Raw genomic sequence first — 20501 nt, 5'->3', positions numbered from 1 at the left:
CCCAATAGCTGGTGTTCTGGGTGTGAGGACTTGCAGCCCCTCTGGCCGTATTAGAACATGCGTTTCTTTTTCCAGAGACAAAGACTGATAAACAGCAGGGCTTATGCCAATGGGGAATCCGAGGTGGCCATCAAAATCCCGATTAAGCACACGGTGGAGAACGGGATGGGGCCCAGCAGCGCCCTGGACAGAGGTGTGAACGGGACGCGGGGGGACGACGTTGTTGCTGAGGCTGGCAACGAGACGGAGAATGAGAACGAGGACAACGAGAACGACGAGAACGAGGGCGAGGAAGACGAAGAGGATGAGGAAGGGCCGTACACGCCGTTCGACCCCCCCTGTAAGAGGTCCCGCGTCTGGGCTGGGCTGGGCTGGGCTGTGGGGTCTGGAGCTATTTTGAGGCTGCTGAGTTGATGCCCTTGACTTGGGTGACCTTTCTGATTTTAAATTCAAGGAAATATCTCTGTATGACGTAGAAGTATTTATGTTAATTTTTTTTTTTTTTTTTTTTTTTTTTTTTTTGCGGTACGCGGGCCTCTCACTGTTGTGGCCTCTCCTGTTGCGGAGCACAGGCTCCAGACGCGCAGGCTCAGCGGCCATGGCTCACGGGCCCATCCGCTCCGCGGCATGTGGGATCTTCCCGGACCGGGGCACAAACCCGTGTCCCCTGCATCGGCAGGTGGACTCTCAACCGCAGCGCCACCAGGGAAGCCCTATGTTAATTTTTACAGCGGATAAGACTCTATTGTAGGGGGTCCAAAGATGACCAAGATGGTGACACTTGGTCATGGGCTGAAATGTGGGCATTTCGAGGAGGCTCTCCCTCAGCTGTTCCTCGGGGTCCCCTGGAGCTAAGGAGGAAAGCCCGTGACCCCATTGGCCAGGCACATGGTGCTGGGGGGAGAAGGGCTTCACCCACCCCGTTGCAGTTGGTGGGAGGCTGTCCTGGCAAAGCCAGCCCTGGGGGCCCAGCAGCCCTCCCAGGCGGCCTTTGCTCTTCCCTCATCCCCATTCAGGCCCCACCTGTCCCAGGACCTGCTATTTCCAGGATGGGCACCACAGGGGATGCACACCTGGGTAGACAGTGCCTAAATCACACCGCGGGGCTGGCCCAGGGAATCCCCTGGCTCCTTGACGGGTGGAGGCACAGGCAGAGGCTGGTAAAGCTGTCAGGACCCCGGCCACCAGGGCAGCGTCCTTCTCCCCCGACTGCTGCCTCCAGCAAAGACTTGGCTGTTCCCGCAGCCTTGTCCCCCAGCCCTACCCATTAGGGGAATGGGTGGACCAAACCCAAAGAATTCTGCTAGACCTTCCAGAAGTTTCTGGCTGTTTCAAGAAAGAGTGCGATGGTCCAATTCGCATTCATTGCCAAGTGTGTGAAGTGTAATTAGCCTGTGTGTCTTCTCTGAGGTGCTGGGATGGATGGCGGCTGTAGGTTTTCAGGCGGAAGTGCTGGTTCCACGTGAAAGGCCGTTTAATGGTGAGACGTGGGCACAGGGTATCAGAGTCGCATGTTACTTTTGGACGCAGGCTCCTTCTCTACCCCTCTTTGTGTCCAGGGACAGCAGGTAAAGCTCAGGGGGGCGCCGGGGCCCCCTCAGGGCTCCTGAGATCTCAACCTGGTCAAGGGCTGACCAAAACTAACTAGAAAATACCCACCCAGATTCCTAGACCCCAAACTCCAGAATCGCCCACCCAGAGTTAAATCATTACTTGTTAGTAGCTTATCTTGCTAGAAAAAACTATCCTGGTTCTTTATCCATTTTGCCACCTTTGGCAACATTTCTTGGCAACCTGCCTATCGCCCAGGACAAACACATATTAAGGATGAAATGACCAGACCCCCCGCTCCTCCTTCGTAAGGCCTTGTGTTCACTTTCTACTGCTTTGTAACAAGTGAGAACAAGCCTCGCGGCTTAAACCTGTTGGTTTGCTCGGGTTCTGGGGGTCAGAAGTCCGGCGTGGCCCGGCTGGGTGTTCCGAGGCTCACAGGGCCGTGATGGAGGTGGGTGGACAGGGCTGTGGGCCTTCCTAGAGGCCCCGGCACACTCGGGTTCCTGGCAGGAGTGGGTTCCTGGTGGCTGCAGGGCTGAGTCTGTCTCCTCCTCGTGGCTGTCACCGGGGCTGCTCCCTGCGCCAAGGCCACCGCCTTCTGCTCCCGTGGCCCCTCGTCTAGCAAACCAGCACCGTGTGTTGTGTCTGGTCCTCCCCGCCCTCCCCACCCCTCTAGCCTCCCCTTCTGCTTCCGAGGGCTCCCGTGATGAATCATGACCTGCCTATCTGGAGCCTAGGACCGTTAGGGCTGGTGGTTCATCCTTCCCGCAGACTGTGAAAACTGGGGCACAGACCTTGGGGGCCACACCTGGAGTTCCGCCTCCCCCAGCCCATGTTTCTAGAGTTCACCGTCAGCAGCCCGCAACCAAGCTCCAGGAGCGCTTACTTGGCTAAAGTCTTACCCCGACGAAGGAAGCCGTGAGGCCAGTTGACGAGTTTGTAAGTGGCTGGCGCTGTGCTGGCCCCGGAGCCCAGGAGCCCACGTGCACCCCTCCAGGAAACCGTCAGAGCCACGTGTGTGAGAGCAGACAACCCTCATCACTCAGTGAGACAGAGGGGCCCCCTGTGGGTCACGTGTTCCCTGTTCCTCACCTGGACGAGGTACACCCCAGACCTAACTGTGAGGCTTCGGGGTATCTTGCACTTCTGCTCCCCACCCTTGCCCCTGGGATTAGCATGCAGATGTGGAGGCCCCAGGGCCTTCTCACGTGTTGGGAGACATGGCTGCAGGTGTGGGCTCAGGCACCCACCTCAGGCACCCTCTGTCCTTTGGAAGCACAGGCCTGCAAGGAGGAGGGATGTTGTGCGTGGTCCTGCCACCCCAGGGGTCTCGGCTTCACCCCAGGGCCCCGAGGTGCTGAGACCGGAAGTGGGATCCTGAGTCCCCCTACACCAGCCCTTCTCACCTGGGCATCCTTGACAAAGGGTGGGCTCTGATTCGGGAGGGCCGGGTGCGGCCCGAGATTCTGCGTGTCTAACAGGCCCTCTGGTGATGCCGATCTGCTGGTCCATGGGCCACCGCGGGTGGCGGGGGCTAGAGGCCCAGGGTCCCACCAGCCATCTTCACGGTTCCTCTGTGTCGCCGGGAAGCCTAGGTCAGGGCCTGGTTCTGCCTCTGAAGTGGAGGATGGGCTTGTCCGAGTGTGGCCCCCTGTCCTCCACCAGCTGCTGAGAAACCCCGTTCCCGGGCCCGGAACCTCCATTCGAGGCTGGGGGCTGAGTGTCCGGCCAGGCCTTCCCCTGGGCAGGGCCGCTTCGTCCCAGTGGTGAGTGGGTGGAGGCCCTCAGGCCAGCAGAGGGCCCTTGAGGGTCCTCTCAGGCCAAGTTCCTTCGGCCTGAAAAAGGCCCCTCCACTGGGTGAGGATGTGTTTCCCTCCCACGGGAATCCTGCAGGGGCCTGGGTTCCCTGTGTTTCTGCCACCAGGGCTTGACTAGAGTGTGTATAATGAACAAGTAAGTAACTGTGTGGGAGTGTGTAAACAGATGCATATATAGGACATGCGTGTATATGTGTGTATGTGCATATATGTACTCTGCACATGTATGATTGAGTTAATGTGTGCATGTAACATGGTTTCTATATACTGTATACATTTAATATAGTGTATATTAATACACGAATATTTACACATAGTTAACATTGTATATTATATAATATATACACCTATATTAACACATGTTTATGTGCATATAACATACATATAGGTTGCATACATGTATTTATTATATATACCTATGCATAGTGTATGTATCTATATGTCTACATACATATAAATTGTACTTATATTCTTACCTCTTATGAGAAGAAAGCCTTCTTACTACTGACTGGCAGAAAGAGAAACAATTACATGTGTATGGAGGTAAATACACTTCCCTGGAGCACAAACTGAAACAAAATACACCAAAATATTAGTATGTTTATCCTAGGTGAAATTATTTTTTGTTTTCTCTACACTTTCCATTTTAACACAATGTGCATTTTTATTGCCTATATAATTAGAACAAATGTATATACTTAGTTCTGGGTCTGCAATACTGAGCAATGACTTTTCCTCCGTCTGACAGTATTAAGCTTCCTAAAAAGCTTGGTCAGCACTATATAACTCAGTATAGTCTCAACTGGTCTCAAAGCAGTGACCATTTCATAATAAAAATATACTGAATTGCTATGTTGTGCATCTGCAACTAATGTCATATTGTATGTTAATTATAACTCAGTAAAATTAAAAATTAATAAAAGTTTTAAAATAAATTTTTAAAGGACTATAACTTGGGAACAAGTTCTCTGCTTTTAGGAAGAGTGATGCTCAACGGGGTGCTCTGTGCTCAGAGTCCTAAGCTCACGCCCTTGCTTCATCCCCTGACTTTCTGGCTGATTTTGAAAACATCACATAATCGCTGCGACATCAGGTTCAGGTGCAGGGAGTGGTGTTTTGTTAATTCGCTGCTATGTCCTCAGCACCTGAAGCACTGCCCGCACAGAGCGGTGTAGTGGGCGTTCACTAAATATTTGTTAAATTGATGAATAGACCTACCCACCACGAGCCGGGGAAGGCTGTATTTAGACCACATGACAATGGAACAAAAGATGAGAAAATGTCCAGAAATACTGGCTGAAAGAAGAAGGGATACAGTTTTTACCCCTTTGTTCAGAAATAGAAATTTCGACGATCCTTACCTGAACGCTCCTGGTGCTCAACATCACATAAAAAGCACATTTCTGCATCGCTTGGTGTGTTTGAGGAGTTACATTTGTTATATTACATTTAAAGGCTCGTTGCAGATGATACTCTGAATTTCTGTTTTGTTGTTGTCAGAGTGGAGCTGTAAGTTAAAGAAAACATATCATTTTTAATAATAGTGAAAACCATTTTCTAGATATAATGCCCTTCCAGTGTCAAGTCAGAATTTTTAAAGCAGCTGAGAGAAAAAAACCTCAAAACTCACTGGTGTGAACTTACACTGCTTGCAACTTTCCCTCACCAGTATCATGTGCTAAGCTCTCGCAGTCATAGTTCTGACCTCATTTTCTTCTCTTTTTTATTTTCTGAAGAATGACAGAGCCAGATTGAAGTCATTTCTCTCCCCATTCTTGTGTTTCTTTGTTACTTTGATTGGGTGTGTATTTTTTTTTTTTTTTTTTTTTTTTTTTTGTGGTACGCGGGCCTCTCACTGCTGTGGCCTCTCCAGTTGCGGAGCACAGGCTCCGGACGCGCAGGCTCAGCGGCCATGGCTCACGGGCCCAGCCGCTCCACGGCATGTGGGATCTTCCCGGACCGGGGCACGAACCCGTGTCCCCTGCATCAGCAGGCGGACTCTCAACCACTGTACCACCAGGGGTGTCTCTCTCTCTCTCTCTCTCTCTCTCTCTCTGTGTCTCTGTCTGTCTATCTGTCTCTCCCTCCCCCTGGGAGGGCATTAGGAGGACTGGGTGGTCAGTGAGGGGATGCCAGGGCCCCAGGTGCATCCCTTATCGCCACAGTGCAGGCTTTAGGAATGTGTGGAATTCCAGGAAGCATTTGGGATCCAAGGATCTGGCTGTGTTCTGGATGGTGCAGCATTTGAAAGCCCCTCACAGAAAGCTCCCAGACAGCCTGGTTGCTTTGTAATCCAGCCAGACACAGGCAGTGTTCTCATTGTTCACTCACCACCTCCAAACCTTAAACCTAACAGATGCATAGCAGCTAATGGAGAGAGACTCCTCCTTTCTTACAAATGTGTTCTCTTTGCTTTATTGCGCACCTGTAAGTGGGATGCCCTTAGATTCTCAAAAGCAGATAGTTTCCTTTGGTCCGTCTGATTAGATTGTTCATAGTTATGTCATTACTGTTGATACTAATACGTATGGAGCATGTGATGTGTGCCCTGCACTGTTCGTGGCATCAAAACAGAGTGATGAACAAGTTGGAGAAAACACTCGTTCTTATAGAGTTTATATTCTAGTTTGGGGGCAACTGAAAATAGTGAGGAAACAAATAAACCTGTTAATTTCAAATAGAAAACATTTGCTATGAAGCAGATAAATGCAGGTGATGGGAAAGCAAGGAGTGGGGTGGGAGGGGATCTCAGACTGGGTGATCTGAGGGGTCTGGTGACATTTGTGTTGGGAGGTCACCTGCTCAACAGGACAGACACAGCCACAAGCTCTATCCAGAGGGAACCACAGATGCAAAGTCCCTGAGGCAGAAGGAGGCTTGGAGCCAGGGGAGTGTGTAAGCAGAGGGAGTGGCAGACAGGAGCCAAACCAATCAATGATTTGCCTTGTGGGAAGATGTGGTTTTACTCTGAGGGCACTGGAAGCCAGTGGAAGGTTCTAGAACAGTTTGCTTTCTGAGACTCTGGCTGTCAGTGGCACGCAGATGGAGGTGGGGCAGGTGAGGGAGCTGGGAGTCCCCTTAGGAAGCCAGGTCTTCAGCCAGGTCATAGATGGAGGACCTGGTCCAGGGAGAGGCCATGGGGATAGGTGGATGCAGACGGATCGAGTTCCCTGGGCAGGTGGCCAGGGTTGAGGTGAGGAATGAAAGAATGGAGAGTCAGGAAAGATTCTGAGGGTTTTGAGTCCAGTAACGTGCAAACTTATGTTGCCCCAATCTCTGTCCTAATGGTTCATTTAATTCTGCCAGCAACCCTCAAGCTCAGTGTTTCTGTGTCCACATTTTACAGATGAGGAGACTGAGGCTTAGGGAATTTAAGTAACTGAGGCACTCGACTCTGGCAGAACGGGGACTGGACCCAGCGCTGTCTGATGAGAAAGCCCCCATCTCCCCCTAGAGACCACCCTGCCGTCTAGGGAGACCAGGGGCCAAAAGTGGTGTTGTGTAACTTTACTCTGCAGTTTTCCTCTTAAATAGTTTTAGGAAACTGTTTGGAGACTGGTAAGAGACGTATGAATAAGTGCTGGATGCTAGCATAAAATTATAAAATAAATTGTAAAATTATAAAATAAATTTTATTCATACTATTCAAAATGTAATTTTAAAAATACCTCCTTAACTCTGGAGGGAATATAAAACGGAATAATCATTTTAGAAAACAGCTGAGTGTTTCTTACAAAGTTAAATAAACACCCACCCTATGACTCAGCAATTCGACTTCTGGCTCTTTGCCCAAGAGAAATGGAAACATGCCTGCAAAAAGACTCCTACAAGAAAGCTCCCCGCCTCTTTCCTTGTAATACCTGAAAACTGGCAACAACACAAATCCCATCCACAAAGAATGGATAAACAAATCATGGTGTATTCACAGGATGGGACACTACAGAGCAATTAGGAATGAATTACACATGAATGAAACTCAGAAAACATTATGTTGAATAAAAGAAGGTAGACACACAAAAAAATACAATATGATTTCATTTATTTGAAGCTGGAGAACAGGAAAAACGAATCTATGGTGGTAGAGGGGTGGGATGTTGACCAGGATGCACACAGAGAACTTTCTGGAAGATGGAGATCTTGATATTTCTTTTTAGAGATGAGTTAGCACTTAAGCAGGACGGTAATAATGGCCAAAGGAGAACTACTGTGTTTCTCAAATCTGAGGCTACAGGAACTCGTGGTAATGTTGTCACCAAAATAAGCATTTATGGGTGTCTTTGATACTCAGCACTCAGGCAGCACTCAGAGATGGTAGGATCAGGTCATCACTGACAGATCCATCATCTTGTCCATGGCAGTAAGTAGTTAGAGCCAGGCAGCAATTATGGATTTGCAAATCCATAGCAGCTTGGGATGCGGACACTCAAGTGGTGTTTTGACAACCTTGAGAGCTTTCAGATGGTCTTTCAAGATTTCAGCAAGTTGACAGAGGATGTTGATCAATTCCACTAGGTGGCGCCGTGCCCGCTGACGCCTTAGAATCTGGGAAGATGTAGCTGCCTGTCCATGGGGAGAAGGACCCAGAGGCAGCTGGCGGTCTCTACCTCCCCTCCCCCACCTCCACCCCGACCCCTCACTCTCCCCCCACCCCGTTTGTATCCTGAGAATCCTCCTCATCCTTTTCCACCTGGCTCCAGTTGCCTGAGTAGCAGGTGGCAGTGGATAACTTTTTATTCTGCTTGGTTTTGTTGCTGGTGGAAAGCCATTGGAGTCTACCGGGAAAAGAGCAACATGGTCAGGCTTATTTCACAGGCCTTCCGTTAGGATGTAAATGTCCGGGGACAGCCGTGCAGAGGGTGGAGCAGAGACATGTAGCTCGCTGATTTATTTTTTTTTTCTTTTTGCCTTTGTTGTTTTTCCAGCTGGCAAACTGGAAACAGTGAAATGGGCGTTCACCTGGCCCCTGAGCTTTGTCTTGTACTTCACTGTCCCCAACTGCAACAAGCCCCGCTGGGAGAAGTGGTTTATGGTGACCTTCGCTTCCTCCACGCTGTGGATCGCAGCCTTCTCCTACATGATGGTGTGGATGGTGAGTCCAGGACCCCGTGCAGTGCCGGATCTCTTCAGAGAGAAATACTCTCACCCAGAGGGGAGTAGGCGCAGGGGTTTCAGCCCAGTAACTGTATCAGTCAGCTGTCGCTGCAACACACTGTGTAACAACCAGCCCTAAATTCCGTGGTTTAGAATCACAAGACTTTATGCTCCTGCTCACATGTCGACAGGTAGACCATAGAGTAACTGATCTTAGCGGGCACTGGCTAAGCCGTCTGCTTCCAGCTCCAGCGTGGTTACCTTTGATTCAGGCAGCAGGTGGGGTTCATGTCTACCCCGTGTGTGTGTGCTCATTTTCTTTGGACCAGTGGCTACCTGGGGAATGTCTTCTCACGGTGGATCATTGGAATGCAGGAGGGCAAGGGCCAACACAGGTGCCTCCCAGGCCCTTGGCTTGAGACTTCCACCCACACTCCATCAGTCAAGCCCGACATCCATGGAGTGGGGGAAATATACTCCACCCGCTCTAGTGGAAAGTCCAGCAGGGTCACAAGCAGCCAGCGTGGAGGAAGGGTGGGAGGCATGGGGGGGCTGACAATCCCATCCATCATAGTCACTCCTCATCTCCGCTCAGTTTCTTCAACCAGAAAATGAAGTCATTGGACCAGGTGAATGCTCAAGTGTCCCTTCTGAAGCTGAAACAATGATTCAAGGATTGGCATGGATTGAGGGACCATTGCTCAAAAGAGCCTCTGCCCCAAAGCCCTTCCAGGAAACCCAGCCACCCAGAGTGCACTTCCCATCTATGACTCTGGTTTCTAACTGAGGGGTGAACCTAATTCATTAGAATTGGAGTTGGGCAGAAATTAAAAGCCATGACAAAATTATGTGCCTATAATCATGCTTGAGCATCACGTAGAGATGCAGTATAAATTCTGGAGAATTACACTCAAGAGCTAAAAAGAGGTTCTGAAAAGATTATTTTAGAGGTAATAACAAATGTGTAAACCTGACCCAATTAACTCGTAATTATCGCATGCCTTCAACATCACAGACAAACAGATAATTTTTTTTCAACCCAAGTCTTATAGCCAGGGGTTTCTCCTTCATCCTGTGTTCATTGACGTTTTTATTTGACACATTCATTGGGTGCCAGGTTTGGGGAATAGCATTGGTGTCCCTGAACTCCAGGTGGCCCAGTGGTTTTCTCTGAAGTCCACTAACACGCGAAGTAGCCGACGGATCCGAGGTTCGCCCTCCTTCTGTTTGCCTCCTTCCACTCTGGGGGAGGTTCTGAGAAGCCCTGAGAAATGGCCAGGAGTAAGCGGGAAACCAGGAGAAGCCCCTGAGACCTGGTCCAGCCACCTGCAGAATCACTTCCCCCAAACGCCAGCCTCAGCCGTAACCATGGTAACCACAGTAACAGCAGGGCGAGGGCAGTGGCCCCTTCCCAGGCCAAGCCCCATGGAGCCAAACCAATTCCTGCAGAGACCCTGCTGAGGGTGAGAAAGGAAAAACAAGGATGCTTGCAGCTCCATTTCACAAAAGGCTCCAGAACAGACAGAAGAAATGCTGTGTTTCTGCTCTCGCTTTCCTCCCTGGAGAGGAGAAAGCAGAGAACCCGAGGCCACCCCAAATTCAGTTCAGCACCGGATGGAAATGACATGCATTCCCCGTTTGAAAGGGACCAAGCCAGGCATCCCTACGGATTTAACTAACATCCCCCAAACCTTTGGACGGGGAGGGAGTGAGGCCAGGCTCCAGTGCAGGGGTCCCAGAGGAGCTGGGAGGAGTGGGCTACTTACCACAGCCCATTTGCATTTCTTGTAATTTTACAGAAAGTGAGGGAGGGCACGTGGCATCCCACAATGACCTCGTCGGTTCGCCTCCTGCAAGTTTTCCTCTCCTGAAGCCAGCGGACCCGGGATGGGTCTCTTTCCACTTACTCACTTTTGCCACTCGCCCCTCCTCACGCCTTCTCACCCACTGCTTTCCTCCCAGTTTGCCCATCTGGAAACTGGGGGCCAGAATGGGCTCATTTAATGGGATGGAGGCACTGCCTCCTCGTCAGCTGTTCTTCCTCCAGCTTAGCCCCTCCTGTGTAAATAGAGGTGCTGCCAGTGCCAACGGGCGCAGCCTGAATGCCCGGGTGGGAATGTCCCCCCACCCCGGGCCACTCCCCAGTGCATGGGCCTTGGGCGATGCCTCCGTGTCCTCGCGTGAAGAATGTAGATAAGCACCGACTCCCTGGGGTTGTGGTGAGAATGGAATAAGTTAAAGCCAAGGAGCCTCACTCAGCACTAACAGAAGTGCCTGAGTACTAGATAAACGTAAGCCACTGTGGGGCAGAGGGTGACGTGGGCAGAGGTGACGTCCAGCAAGAGAGGAGAGGAATCAGCTGCTTATGGCTTTTCCTACAAGGCTGGATGGTGTGAGTCAATGCCTTCCCAGCTCCTGTAAAGTCTCATTATGCAGCCAGCATGGGACGTGGACGCTTGCGTTCCCAGCACAGCATGGCAGCCATCCGTTCTGGGTTTCCCAGGAACATCCTGAGTTCAGATACTGTCCCTATATTGCCTTTTCCCAGAAACCCTGTTTCTCCTCCCTCAGGCCGCCTGCCTCACCCAAAGGAACAAGTAAGAGAGGCCAGTCTTTGGTTGGAGAGCATGGGCTCCGTAACTGCACCCCGGTCCCCTGCCAGCAGCCCCGTCTGCGCCCTGAGATGTTCCTCGTCCGTCTGTCTTGATACAGAGAGCAGACGTGGCCCCCAGAGAGACCGCCCAGATTGCAGACTTTTCAGCTTTTTGCTGGGAGGGTCTGCAGGCAGGTGGGGCTGCTGCCAGCCCTCAGCTCTCCTCTTCCCGCCTCTCCCAGGTCACGATCATCGGGTACACGCTGGGGATTCCTGACGTCATCATGGGGATCACCTTCCTGGCAGCCGGAACCAGCGTGCCCGACTGCATGGCCAGCCTCATTGTGGCCAGACAAGGTGGGACCCCGAATGGGGCGGGGCTGGGACACGAAGGCAGGACTTCCTACTTGGGAGGCGGGGGGAGGTCACACGGCAGTTACCGGGGCACCAAATCCCAGCTGGGAAGGAGCACTGGGCTGCTTCAGTGCCACGCTGGTCAAAAGGCTTCCTGGCATCAGAATAACAAGGAAACAAGCCAGAGGTCTACCCTCGAGGAAGGCAGAGACGCTTCCTGGGTCGCACCCACATCCTCTCTGGAGGTTGTATTACTTCTGTTATTAAAAATAGTAATAAAGGGCTTCCCTGGTGGCGCAGTAGTTGAGAGTCCGCCTGCCAATGCAGGGGCCACGGATTCGTGCCCCGGTCCAGGAGGATCCCACATGCTGCGGAGCGGCTGGGCCCGTGAGCCGTGGCCGCTGAGCCTGCGCGTCCGGAGCCTGTGCTCCGCAACGGGAGAGGCCACAGCAGTGAGAGGCCCGCGTACCGCAAAAAAAAAAAAAAAAAGTAATAAAGACAATGATGGCTAACCTTTGCCACAACTGAACAGAGCAGTTTAAGCACACGATGTTACTTCATAACTCTATGAGTTAGAGACAATCATATATGCATTTTGTGGATGAGAAAACTGAGGCTTCAAGAGGACAGACCCCATAGCCTAAGGTTTACTCACTGCAGAACCCCTCAAAGTGCCAGCTGCCAGAGGTCACTCTTCAGTGTATGACAGACCCTCCCTCCCTCAAAACCAAGGTCACTGTTCACCTGCCCCGCCCTAGGTGGATGCCCCCTGGATGGCCGTGCACCTCCCAGCCCCCACTCTAATTTATGTGCCTATTTGTGGGGGAGGAGACTGGATTTCAGCAAACACAACCTGTGGCTCCCAGCCTTAGCACAGTGCCCTCCACTGGTCCTTGTGGAATTCTGCTGGTTACATTATTTTCCTTAATGTTGCTCAGTTATTTAGAAGAAGAATTGGATACGGCGTAGAGCAGATGGGTTATGACACTGAACCATGGGTTCAGTGAACCGTGGGTCGGTGAACTCAGGAGCCCTTTATAGACTGCTGAGTTTATTTCTTCCTATAGGATGCTTCAGAATTTTTGGAACCATAGTTGGTTTTCAAATTACATTTAAGCTCAGCAGTTCAATAGAATGTATATTTCATCCTGTTCTATTGAAAAAATGCACACACAAAAAAAGAAAATGTGTATTCAATAGACTATTTTACAAACTGTATCATCCTACAGTGATGGATGGCCTGGGAGAGACCCGGGCACGTGGGTCTCTGGCTGTCAGACCAGGGGCTCGAGAGAGTCATTGGGGGCCAGGGCACTGCCCAGGGACCACCTCCCTCACTCAGGTAATCTCTTGTCCTCGCAGGCATGGGGGATATGGCTGTGTCCAACTCTATCGGGAGCAATGTTTTTGACATCCTCATTGGCCTCGGGCTCCCCTGGGCCCTGCAGACCCTGGCTGTGGATTACGGATCCTATGTAAGTGGTTTTTCTGCTTTTCGTGGCCTCGGCCACTGTAACTGTGTCTCAGGGCAAAGGAGGTGTGGGAACACTCACGTGGAGGGGAAAACAAATTCTCCTGGCCAGGTTCTCGCGAGGTCAGGCTCATGTGGGAACATTCAGGACTTGAGAGCAGAGCTGGTAGGCGGTTTCTGGGGAGGGCCTGATAGTAGATATTTTAGGCTTTGCCACCCGGACGGTCTCTGTCACAGTTGTCATCAGCTCTGTTGTGGTGGCCTGAGGCAGCCACGGATGATGGCAAGTGGATGAGCGTGGCTGTTTCAGTCCAACTTTATGTATAGAAACTGAAATTTGAATTTCAGATAATTTTCACAGGTCATGATACATTATGATTCTTTCGAATCTTTTCAACCAATGAAAAACGTAAAAACCCTTCTTAACTCACGGTCTGTGCAGAAACAGCCAGGGGGCCAGGTTTGTCCCATGGGATTTGTTTGGCATGCAAAACATTTTTATTCATGAAGGAAGGGCACAAAATACCCGATGCTGTCTCTGCCAGGGACCTGGCAACAGTCAGACCCCACAGTGATGGCCCCCGCGCTCCTTCTCAAGGCTAAGCCGGCTGTGACTCCAGGTGGATTTGCAGGTGGGTGACACGGGCGGTCCAGGTAGATTTCAGGGCTCTTTCCCAGCTTCCCAAAGTGTCCCTCCTCTGCTCATGGGCACTTCTCTCCCAGACACTGTCCAAAGATGGAAGGAGAAACTACAGTTAGAGATTTCTGTCTGTATCTGGAAGAAAACAGTATTATTTATGCCTCTGAAGTTTTCACACCCAACCCAGCGTTGGGTGCTACTCTAAATGTGTTACTGAGCGTTGCTTCAGTCTATCTGTGTAATGTGTTGTCAGTAAGTGTATTTTCTGAAGACAATATGGTGGCTCATTTTATCAGATGATGGTTGTCTCCGAGTTGCTTCACTCATGGCTGTTTCAGGTAGGGAAGGTGTGTCCGGTGATGAAATTGAAATCCATGCAGAAAGGCCGCACGTTTTTGGTTCATTTGAAGCTACCTGTTGGCAGAGAGTTTTCACCAAAGGGTAAAGATAAGCACAAGAAGTTGGAAGGAAGCAGAACGTGTCCTAAGGAGCCGAGATCTTTCCTCTGCTGTCTATGAAATTGCGGGATGACGTGGTGAGAGAGGACGCATTACATTACCTCGGGGGGTCTGGGAAGGCTCCTTCCAAGAGGTGACTGTGAGTTAAAGTCTGAATAACTAGAGAGAGACAACCATGGCAAAATTGGGGCAGGGCAGAGCAAAAGCATTGCAGGCAGAAGGAACAGCCCGTGCAAAGGCCCTGAGGCAACAGTGCACTTGGCCTGTTGGAGAGAAGGAAGGGATTCAGGGTAAGTGGAGCAGAGTGAGCCTGGGGGCTCGTGGCCTGAGATGCACTTGTGGGACAGGCAGGCCCAGATCATGTGGGTGCTCGTTTGACAGTTAATAAAAAATGACAACATTCAAACTGACGTGACATATGGATTTACAAAATGATGTTTTTGATGACTTTTATGAGAGATTCAGCAGCACGAGTTTTTTTTTTAACTGTGTTTTAACTGATCTTTCTTTAATTACCAGAGAGACTGCGTATTCTTTGTTACATGTATTGGCCTTTTGGGTTCTTCTTTAGGATAATTATCTCTTTATGTGCTTTACCCAATTTTCCATTAGAGGTTACTGTGTTTTTTGTGGGTGAGTTGATTCTTTTTTCATTTTTTTCCCTTAATAATTTTTTAAAAATTTATTTTATTGAAGTAGAGTTGATTTACAATGTTCTGTTAGTTTCTAGTGTACAGCAAAGTGATTCGGTTGTACCTATATATACATTCTTTTTCATGTTCTTTTCCATCACGGTTTATCACAGGATATTGAATATAGTTACCTGTGCTATACATTAGGACCTTGTTGTTTATCCATCCTATATATAATAGCTTGTATCTGCTCATCCCAAACTCCCACTCCATCCCAACCCCATTCTCCCTCCGCCTTGGCAACCACAAGTCTGTCCTCTATGTCTGTGAGTCTGTTTCTGTTTCATAGATATGTTCATTTGTGTTGTATTTTAGATTCCACATATAAATGGTATCATATGGTATTTGTCTTTCTCTGTCTGACTTACTTCGCTTAGTATGATGGTCTCCAGGTCCATCCATGTTGCTGCAAATGGCATTATTTCATTCTTTTTAGTGGCTGAGTAATATTTCATTGTATGTATGTACCACATCTTCTTATCCATTCATCTGTTGATGGACAAATGTCCATTGGGTTACTTTCATGTTTTGTCTATTGTAAATAGTGCTGCATGAACATAGGGGTGCATGTATCTTTTTGAATTAGAGTTTTGTCTGGGTATATGCCCAGGAGTGAGTTTTAATCCTGGGTCCTAAGCCCAGGAAGAAGGACCACTTAGCCTAGGCTGACTGTAAGGTAAACAGATGCTCACCAGAGGCCAGCCCTTCAATGGTCCCACATCAGTGCTCCCAAAACACCATGCCCCCCCGACCATCTGCTGTCTCAGATATTGCACAGAGCTATGCTAGCACCCTTTAGACTCACAGCCCCTGAAGGTGCCCTGCACTTCCCCTGCTGGAGTCTTTCCTCCTGCAGACCTTGACTCAGATGCACATACTCCCCGTCACTCTTCCCACTTGAAATGATGTTCCTCCCTCCAGGTCTGTCGCAAATGCCACTTCATTCAGGACTCCTCCCTGGACCCCACCACCCCCCACCACCGCCAAATGGGATCTCTCTCCACAGCCTTTATTTCTGCCTCACTCACGGCTCATCCTAAATCTGTGAACTTGCTTCATCTTATCACATGTTAAGTGGCATGTAAGAGAGACACTGAAGAAATGTCATGCAGGTTGACACCTGCAGGAGCATCAACCATTGGGTGGTCACAGAATTCCAGATAATCTTCCCAAGATTCCTAAGAGTGCCATTGTTGTCAGTCAGAATCTGATGAATGGACTCACATCAACCAAATTCACGAGAGTTTGATGTATATGCTAGAATGCCAGCAGATGGTACTAACATACCCAAGTGCCAGATAGAAAGCATACTTATTCCCGATGACTTGCGCTCTGTTTTCCTGGAGAAAGATCTTATGGGGGAGGTATCTGGGGAGCCCCATGACCACCTTCAAGTTCACTGACTCACCAGGAGTACTCATGGGACTCAACAGCAGGTCATAGTCACAGCTAAGGTTTATTAGAGCAAAGGGTTTAGAGTAAAAGCCACAGGCAAATAAGATGCATCAGGAGAAGTCCAGAGAGGTCAGGTGCAGGCTTCCAAGTCCTGCCTCACTACAGCACCACGTGCAGGAGATGGAGTCTGAGGCTCTCTGGAGGGCTGGTCAGGTAGACACACTCCTGCAACATGTACAGCCGTGATCACAAAACTCAGATTCCCAGCACAGACACCAGGTGCACATCATAAAGCTTGCCGAACATCCTGCCAAGCTGGTCCAGTGTGCCCCGTCGCTTCCAGTGTACACACCAACATCATCAGTCAGTGACATGAAGAACATTCCAAGGGCCACGTTCCCATCGGCCTGAGAGTTCTAGGCTCCGCTGGAGGCAAGCAGGATTGAATAACCAGAACTGTTGCATTGATACCTTCCCCACGGAAGGTCAAGTTAGAATTTTATTTCTCAGAATAAGCATTGCTACTACTCTATTACAAATAACCACAGAATCTCTCTGGGGTAGCCCAACGAAGGTTTATTTCTTGCTCAAAATCTGCTGCAGTTGTTTCTATCCTGGCAGCTCCCGTGGACGCTTCAAGCAGAAACTCAGGGATTGAGGTTTATTCCATCAGGTGGTTCTACCATCTTGGAGTCCTTCTCCAGCGGCCACTCAGAAAGCCGAGAGGGCAAGGGCACGGAAGATGGCGCAGATCGGTTTTGGATGAGGCCTGGAAGTGGTCCATGTCCTGGTTGCCCCTACCCACTGTCCAGATAAGTCATACGTTCCCGTCTGGCTATAAGGGAGCTCCAGGTCACTAGTTGAGCTGTGTACCCAGGAAGGAGTGGAGACGCGGGTGAGTCCTGCAGTCCAGGGTGTCCGGTTGAGAGTGGAGTCCAAACAGAAAGGATTTGCTGGATAACCTTCTGCTGGGGCTGCTGGGCTGCTGCCGTCCGAGTGTCCACCCACATCGTAGGGCCTGTCTCTCTGCCGCCCCGAGCTGCCCCCTCCACTCCAGCCATGCTGAGTGCACTGACTAACCCTGCCTCTGAGCTCCTTTTCCTGGGTCCCGTGTGGACCACCTCCCTTCTGGTTAACACATCTTTTCTGTACTTAATCTGAGAACCATATTTTCCACAGTGTTGACACTCTCATTAAAGCCTCGCTGCTTCCTTTCAGTGCAAGTCACCTTGATTCTGTTTTGCCATACCTAAAATAATCTCTCGGGTTTTTCCTACAGTCCACGAATCTGAACTTTACTTTTTTCTCTGTTTATAAAAATAGCTCATGGTCTTCATAGAAAATTAGAGAAACTTTAATTAGAGAAATTCTAATTAGAGAAAACTCTAGAGCAGTACCTGCCCAATAGAACTCTCTGCGGTGATGAAAATGTTCTAGCCATACTGTGGGATATAGTAGCCACTAGCCCCATGAGACATTTAAGCACTTGAAGTATGGCTGGAACAAGTGAGGGCCTGAATTTTTTCATTTTTATTTTATTTTAATGAATTTAAATTTGTATAGCTACATGACTTGTGGCTGCCCATGAGACACTGCAGCTTTAGAGGATGAAATAAAAATCATATAGTCCCATCCAGAGATATCAACTGTTAACATTTCTGCATAGTTTTCTCTTTCTAGGCTGGTTGACATAGCTGATGTCACGCTACACAATTTTGCACATTGCTTTTTAAAATACTTCTTACACACAGCAAACATATTTTCCTTAAAAATCTCATTAAAGGGCTTCCCTGGTGGCGCAGTGGTTGAGAGTCTGCCTGCCGATGCAGGGGACGCGGGTTCGTGCCCCGGTCCGGGAAGATCCCACATGCCGGGGAGCGGCTGGGCCCGTGAGCCATGGCCGCTGAGCCTGTGCGTCCGGAGCCTGTGCTCCGCAACGGGAGAGGCCACAACAGTGAGAGGCCCGCGTACCGCAAAAAAAAGAAAACCCCGAAAAACAAAAAAGAAAACAAAAAAAATCTCATTAAAAACATCATTATTAGGCAGTTTAGTATCCTCGTTATGCCAAAATTTACTTAATCATCCTGCTGCAGTTGGACACGGATGCTGCTTCAAGGTTTTCACTGTTATAACTAACGATGCCACAGACATCTTAGTACATCAGTCTTATAGAGTTTAAAGAGCTACGGAAATTAACCACAAAACTGTATTTACATTTGCGGCTATTTCTTTTGATTATTTTCCCGGAGTTGGAATTGCTATAGAGAAGACGCATGTTTTGGAGCTCTTTACACATGCCTCATTAGTTTTCAAAACGACAATATCCATTGCATTTTATTTTATCCTAATCTCATTCCTGCAGTTTAGGGGCAGCTTCATGGCACCTGCATATTCTTTTCCTTTGTTATTAACGCAGCCTTTCCCTTCACGTTCTCACCATGGGAAGCCCGGTGAGGATGAGCATCCTCAGAGCACACAGGATGGGGCTCGTACATACCTGAGCCACAAAAAAGGTGTAGAATGTCACGGAAGCCTTGAGTGAATTGTCTGCTGCACTTGCAGTAGCCTCACCAACAGCTGTCTTTCATGACTTAGAGGGAAGCTTCAGGTCCAAGCTGAGACCTGGGGGCACGGAAGGTGCCCCTCCAAACCAATATTTTTTTAAAAAAATTGGTTCAGGGACTTCCCTGGTGGTGCAGTGGTTAAGAATCCGCCTGCCAGTGCAGGAAACATGGGTTGGAACCCTGGTCTGGGAAGATCCCACGTACCACGGAGCAACTAAGCCCATGCGCCACAGCTACTGAGCCTGTGCTCTGGAGCCTGCGAGACACAACTACTGAGCCCGTGCGCCACAGCTACTGAAGCCCGTGTGCCTAGAGCCCATGCTCTGGAACAAGAGAAGCCACCACAATGAGAAGCCCGCGCACCGGAACCAAGAGTAGCCCCCGCTCTCCACAACTAGAGAAAGCTTGCGCACAGCAACGAAGACCCAACGCAGCCAAAAATAAATAAATAAATAAATAAATATTTAAAAAATAAATGCCATTAAAAAAAAAAGTTGGTTCAACATTTATTTTTGAGGCGAGACCATGCTGCCTGAGCAAGGATAGAGAAAGGTTCTGTCATTCAGCCTTCCCCGTTATCACCCAGTTCAGCTCAGGCCTCAAGCCTGTGTGTCCCGCTCCAAGCAAGAGCCCTGCTGTGAGCACACCCTGACTTCCCTAGGACGCACTACAGGTGACCCTCTGGCGTTACATGGTCATGCTCGGTCTTGGATGTCTCCTTCCTCTCTCCAAGGGCTCTGCCTCTTCTAAATGCAGTGTTCTGTCTGTCATTTCATCTCCTGATCCATCTTTACATCCCATCTTTATCGGCACCCCAGACTCCGCCTGGCTTCTGTGTCCCTGAACCCAGCTCGGAGTGCTGGGTATTGGACCCATTGAGTTCGGCAACAATCCACCTGGTTGATTCCTGTTTGTTTCACCTTCCCACTTTCCTCTTGTCAGAGTTGTGAAGAAGTAAACTTCAGCCCTACATGAATTTCAACTACTTTTTGTTTTCTCTAGTGGCTAAAAAGCATGCAGCAAAACGATGAGAAGAAACTATGCTCTAAATAACCTGGAAAATCAGTCCCTGAATAATAGATTTTTACCACCTTGAGTCTCTCCAAGGAGGGATGAACAGGCAGGAGCAGGGGACGCAAATCCTTCCAATGTCCCCAAGATCCATGATGTTTATTTTTTCTTTACTGGGATTACAGGGTACAGTCACGGAAGGTGAAATGAAAACCATTGAAAAACAAAACTCAGAGCTCATCCTGGAGGTAAACCAACCCCTCTTACCGGCTGTGAAATCTTCCTGATTGAACATGAACTCCCAACTCCACGAGACACTTCGTCTGCCATAAATCATGCCCTCTTTTCCTCTCCTGACATTCTCCGAACACTCTTTAGAGAACAGAAAATTAAACATAATTCTCATATCAGTAACACCCGCAGCCATGAAAACACACCCTTTTCAGGTTCCAAACTCTAGTGACAGGGTGATATCATGAACACAAAAATTCAGGGCCTATTAGATGTCTGGCCCAAATTCATGTTTTCCATCTGTGGATGACATAACTGGGTCATCAGTCAGTCTGGTCATTCTTCTGGAATTGTACAAGGAGCACATCAAATTCTGTGGTTGAAGATTGCCTTTATTTTTGAAGTTGAGGGGGAAATGCAGGAGAAGAAGCAGGCCACTTCTGGTTTATAAGCAGCCGTGGCGCACAAGAGAGTGCTCTTGGGGGAAAACATTTGGTTGAAAAGCCCAGAGGAAGAAGCAGTTATCCAAATGCTTCTCTTTCTGTAGCCAGTGCCAGAGAGATCTTCATTCTATTCCAGGGATACCAGCGTCCAATGTAGGCCTCTCTTTTGAAAGTAGAAATTCAATAA

General features: G+C 49.2%; 1 protein-coding gene across 7 annotated transcripts in view; it reads left to right on the top strand.

Annotated features, from left to right (window-relative positions):
- SLC24A3 (solute carrier family 24 member 3) overlaps positions 1 to 20501 on the top strand; it is a 461722-nt gene that overhangs the window by 425585 nt on the left and 15636 nt on the right. For 2 of the 7 annotated variants that reach the window (XM_033429397.2, XM_004270413.4), the window contains exons 12-15: positions 76 to 340; positions 8294 to 8460; positions 11298 to 11412; positions 12772 to 12884. In XM_033429397.2, coding sequence (XP_033285288.1) covers positions 76 to 340; positions 8294 to 8460; positions 11298 to 11412; positions 12772 to 12884 — 660 coding nt within the window. Of the gene's footprint in view, positions 1 to 75; positions 341 to 8293; positions 8461 to 9057; positions 9295 to 11297; positions 11413 to 12771; positions 12885 to 13390; positions 18042 to 19825; positions 19889 to 20501 lie in introns of those variants that run through there. The other 5 variants (XM_049699113.1, XM_049699115.1, XM_033429399.2 and 2 more) reach the window with 5 other exon arrangements.

The sequence above is a fragment of the Orcinus orca genome, chromosome 16, assembly GCF_937001465.1.
Source record: "Orcinus orca chromosome 16, mOrcOrc1.1, whole genome shotgun sequence".
NCBI lineage: Eukaryota > Metazoa > Chordata > Mammalia > Artiodactyla > Delphinidae > Orcinus > Orcinus orca.
The sequence above is the reverse complement of the archived record's forward strand: the minus strand, read 5'-3'. Positions and strand labels throughout refer to the sequence as shown.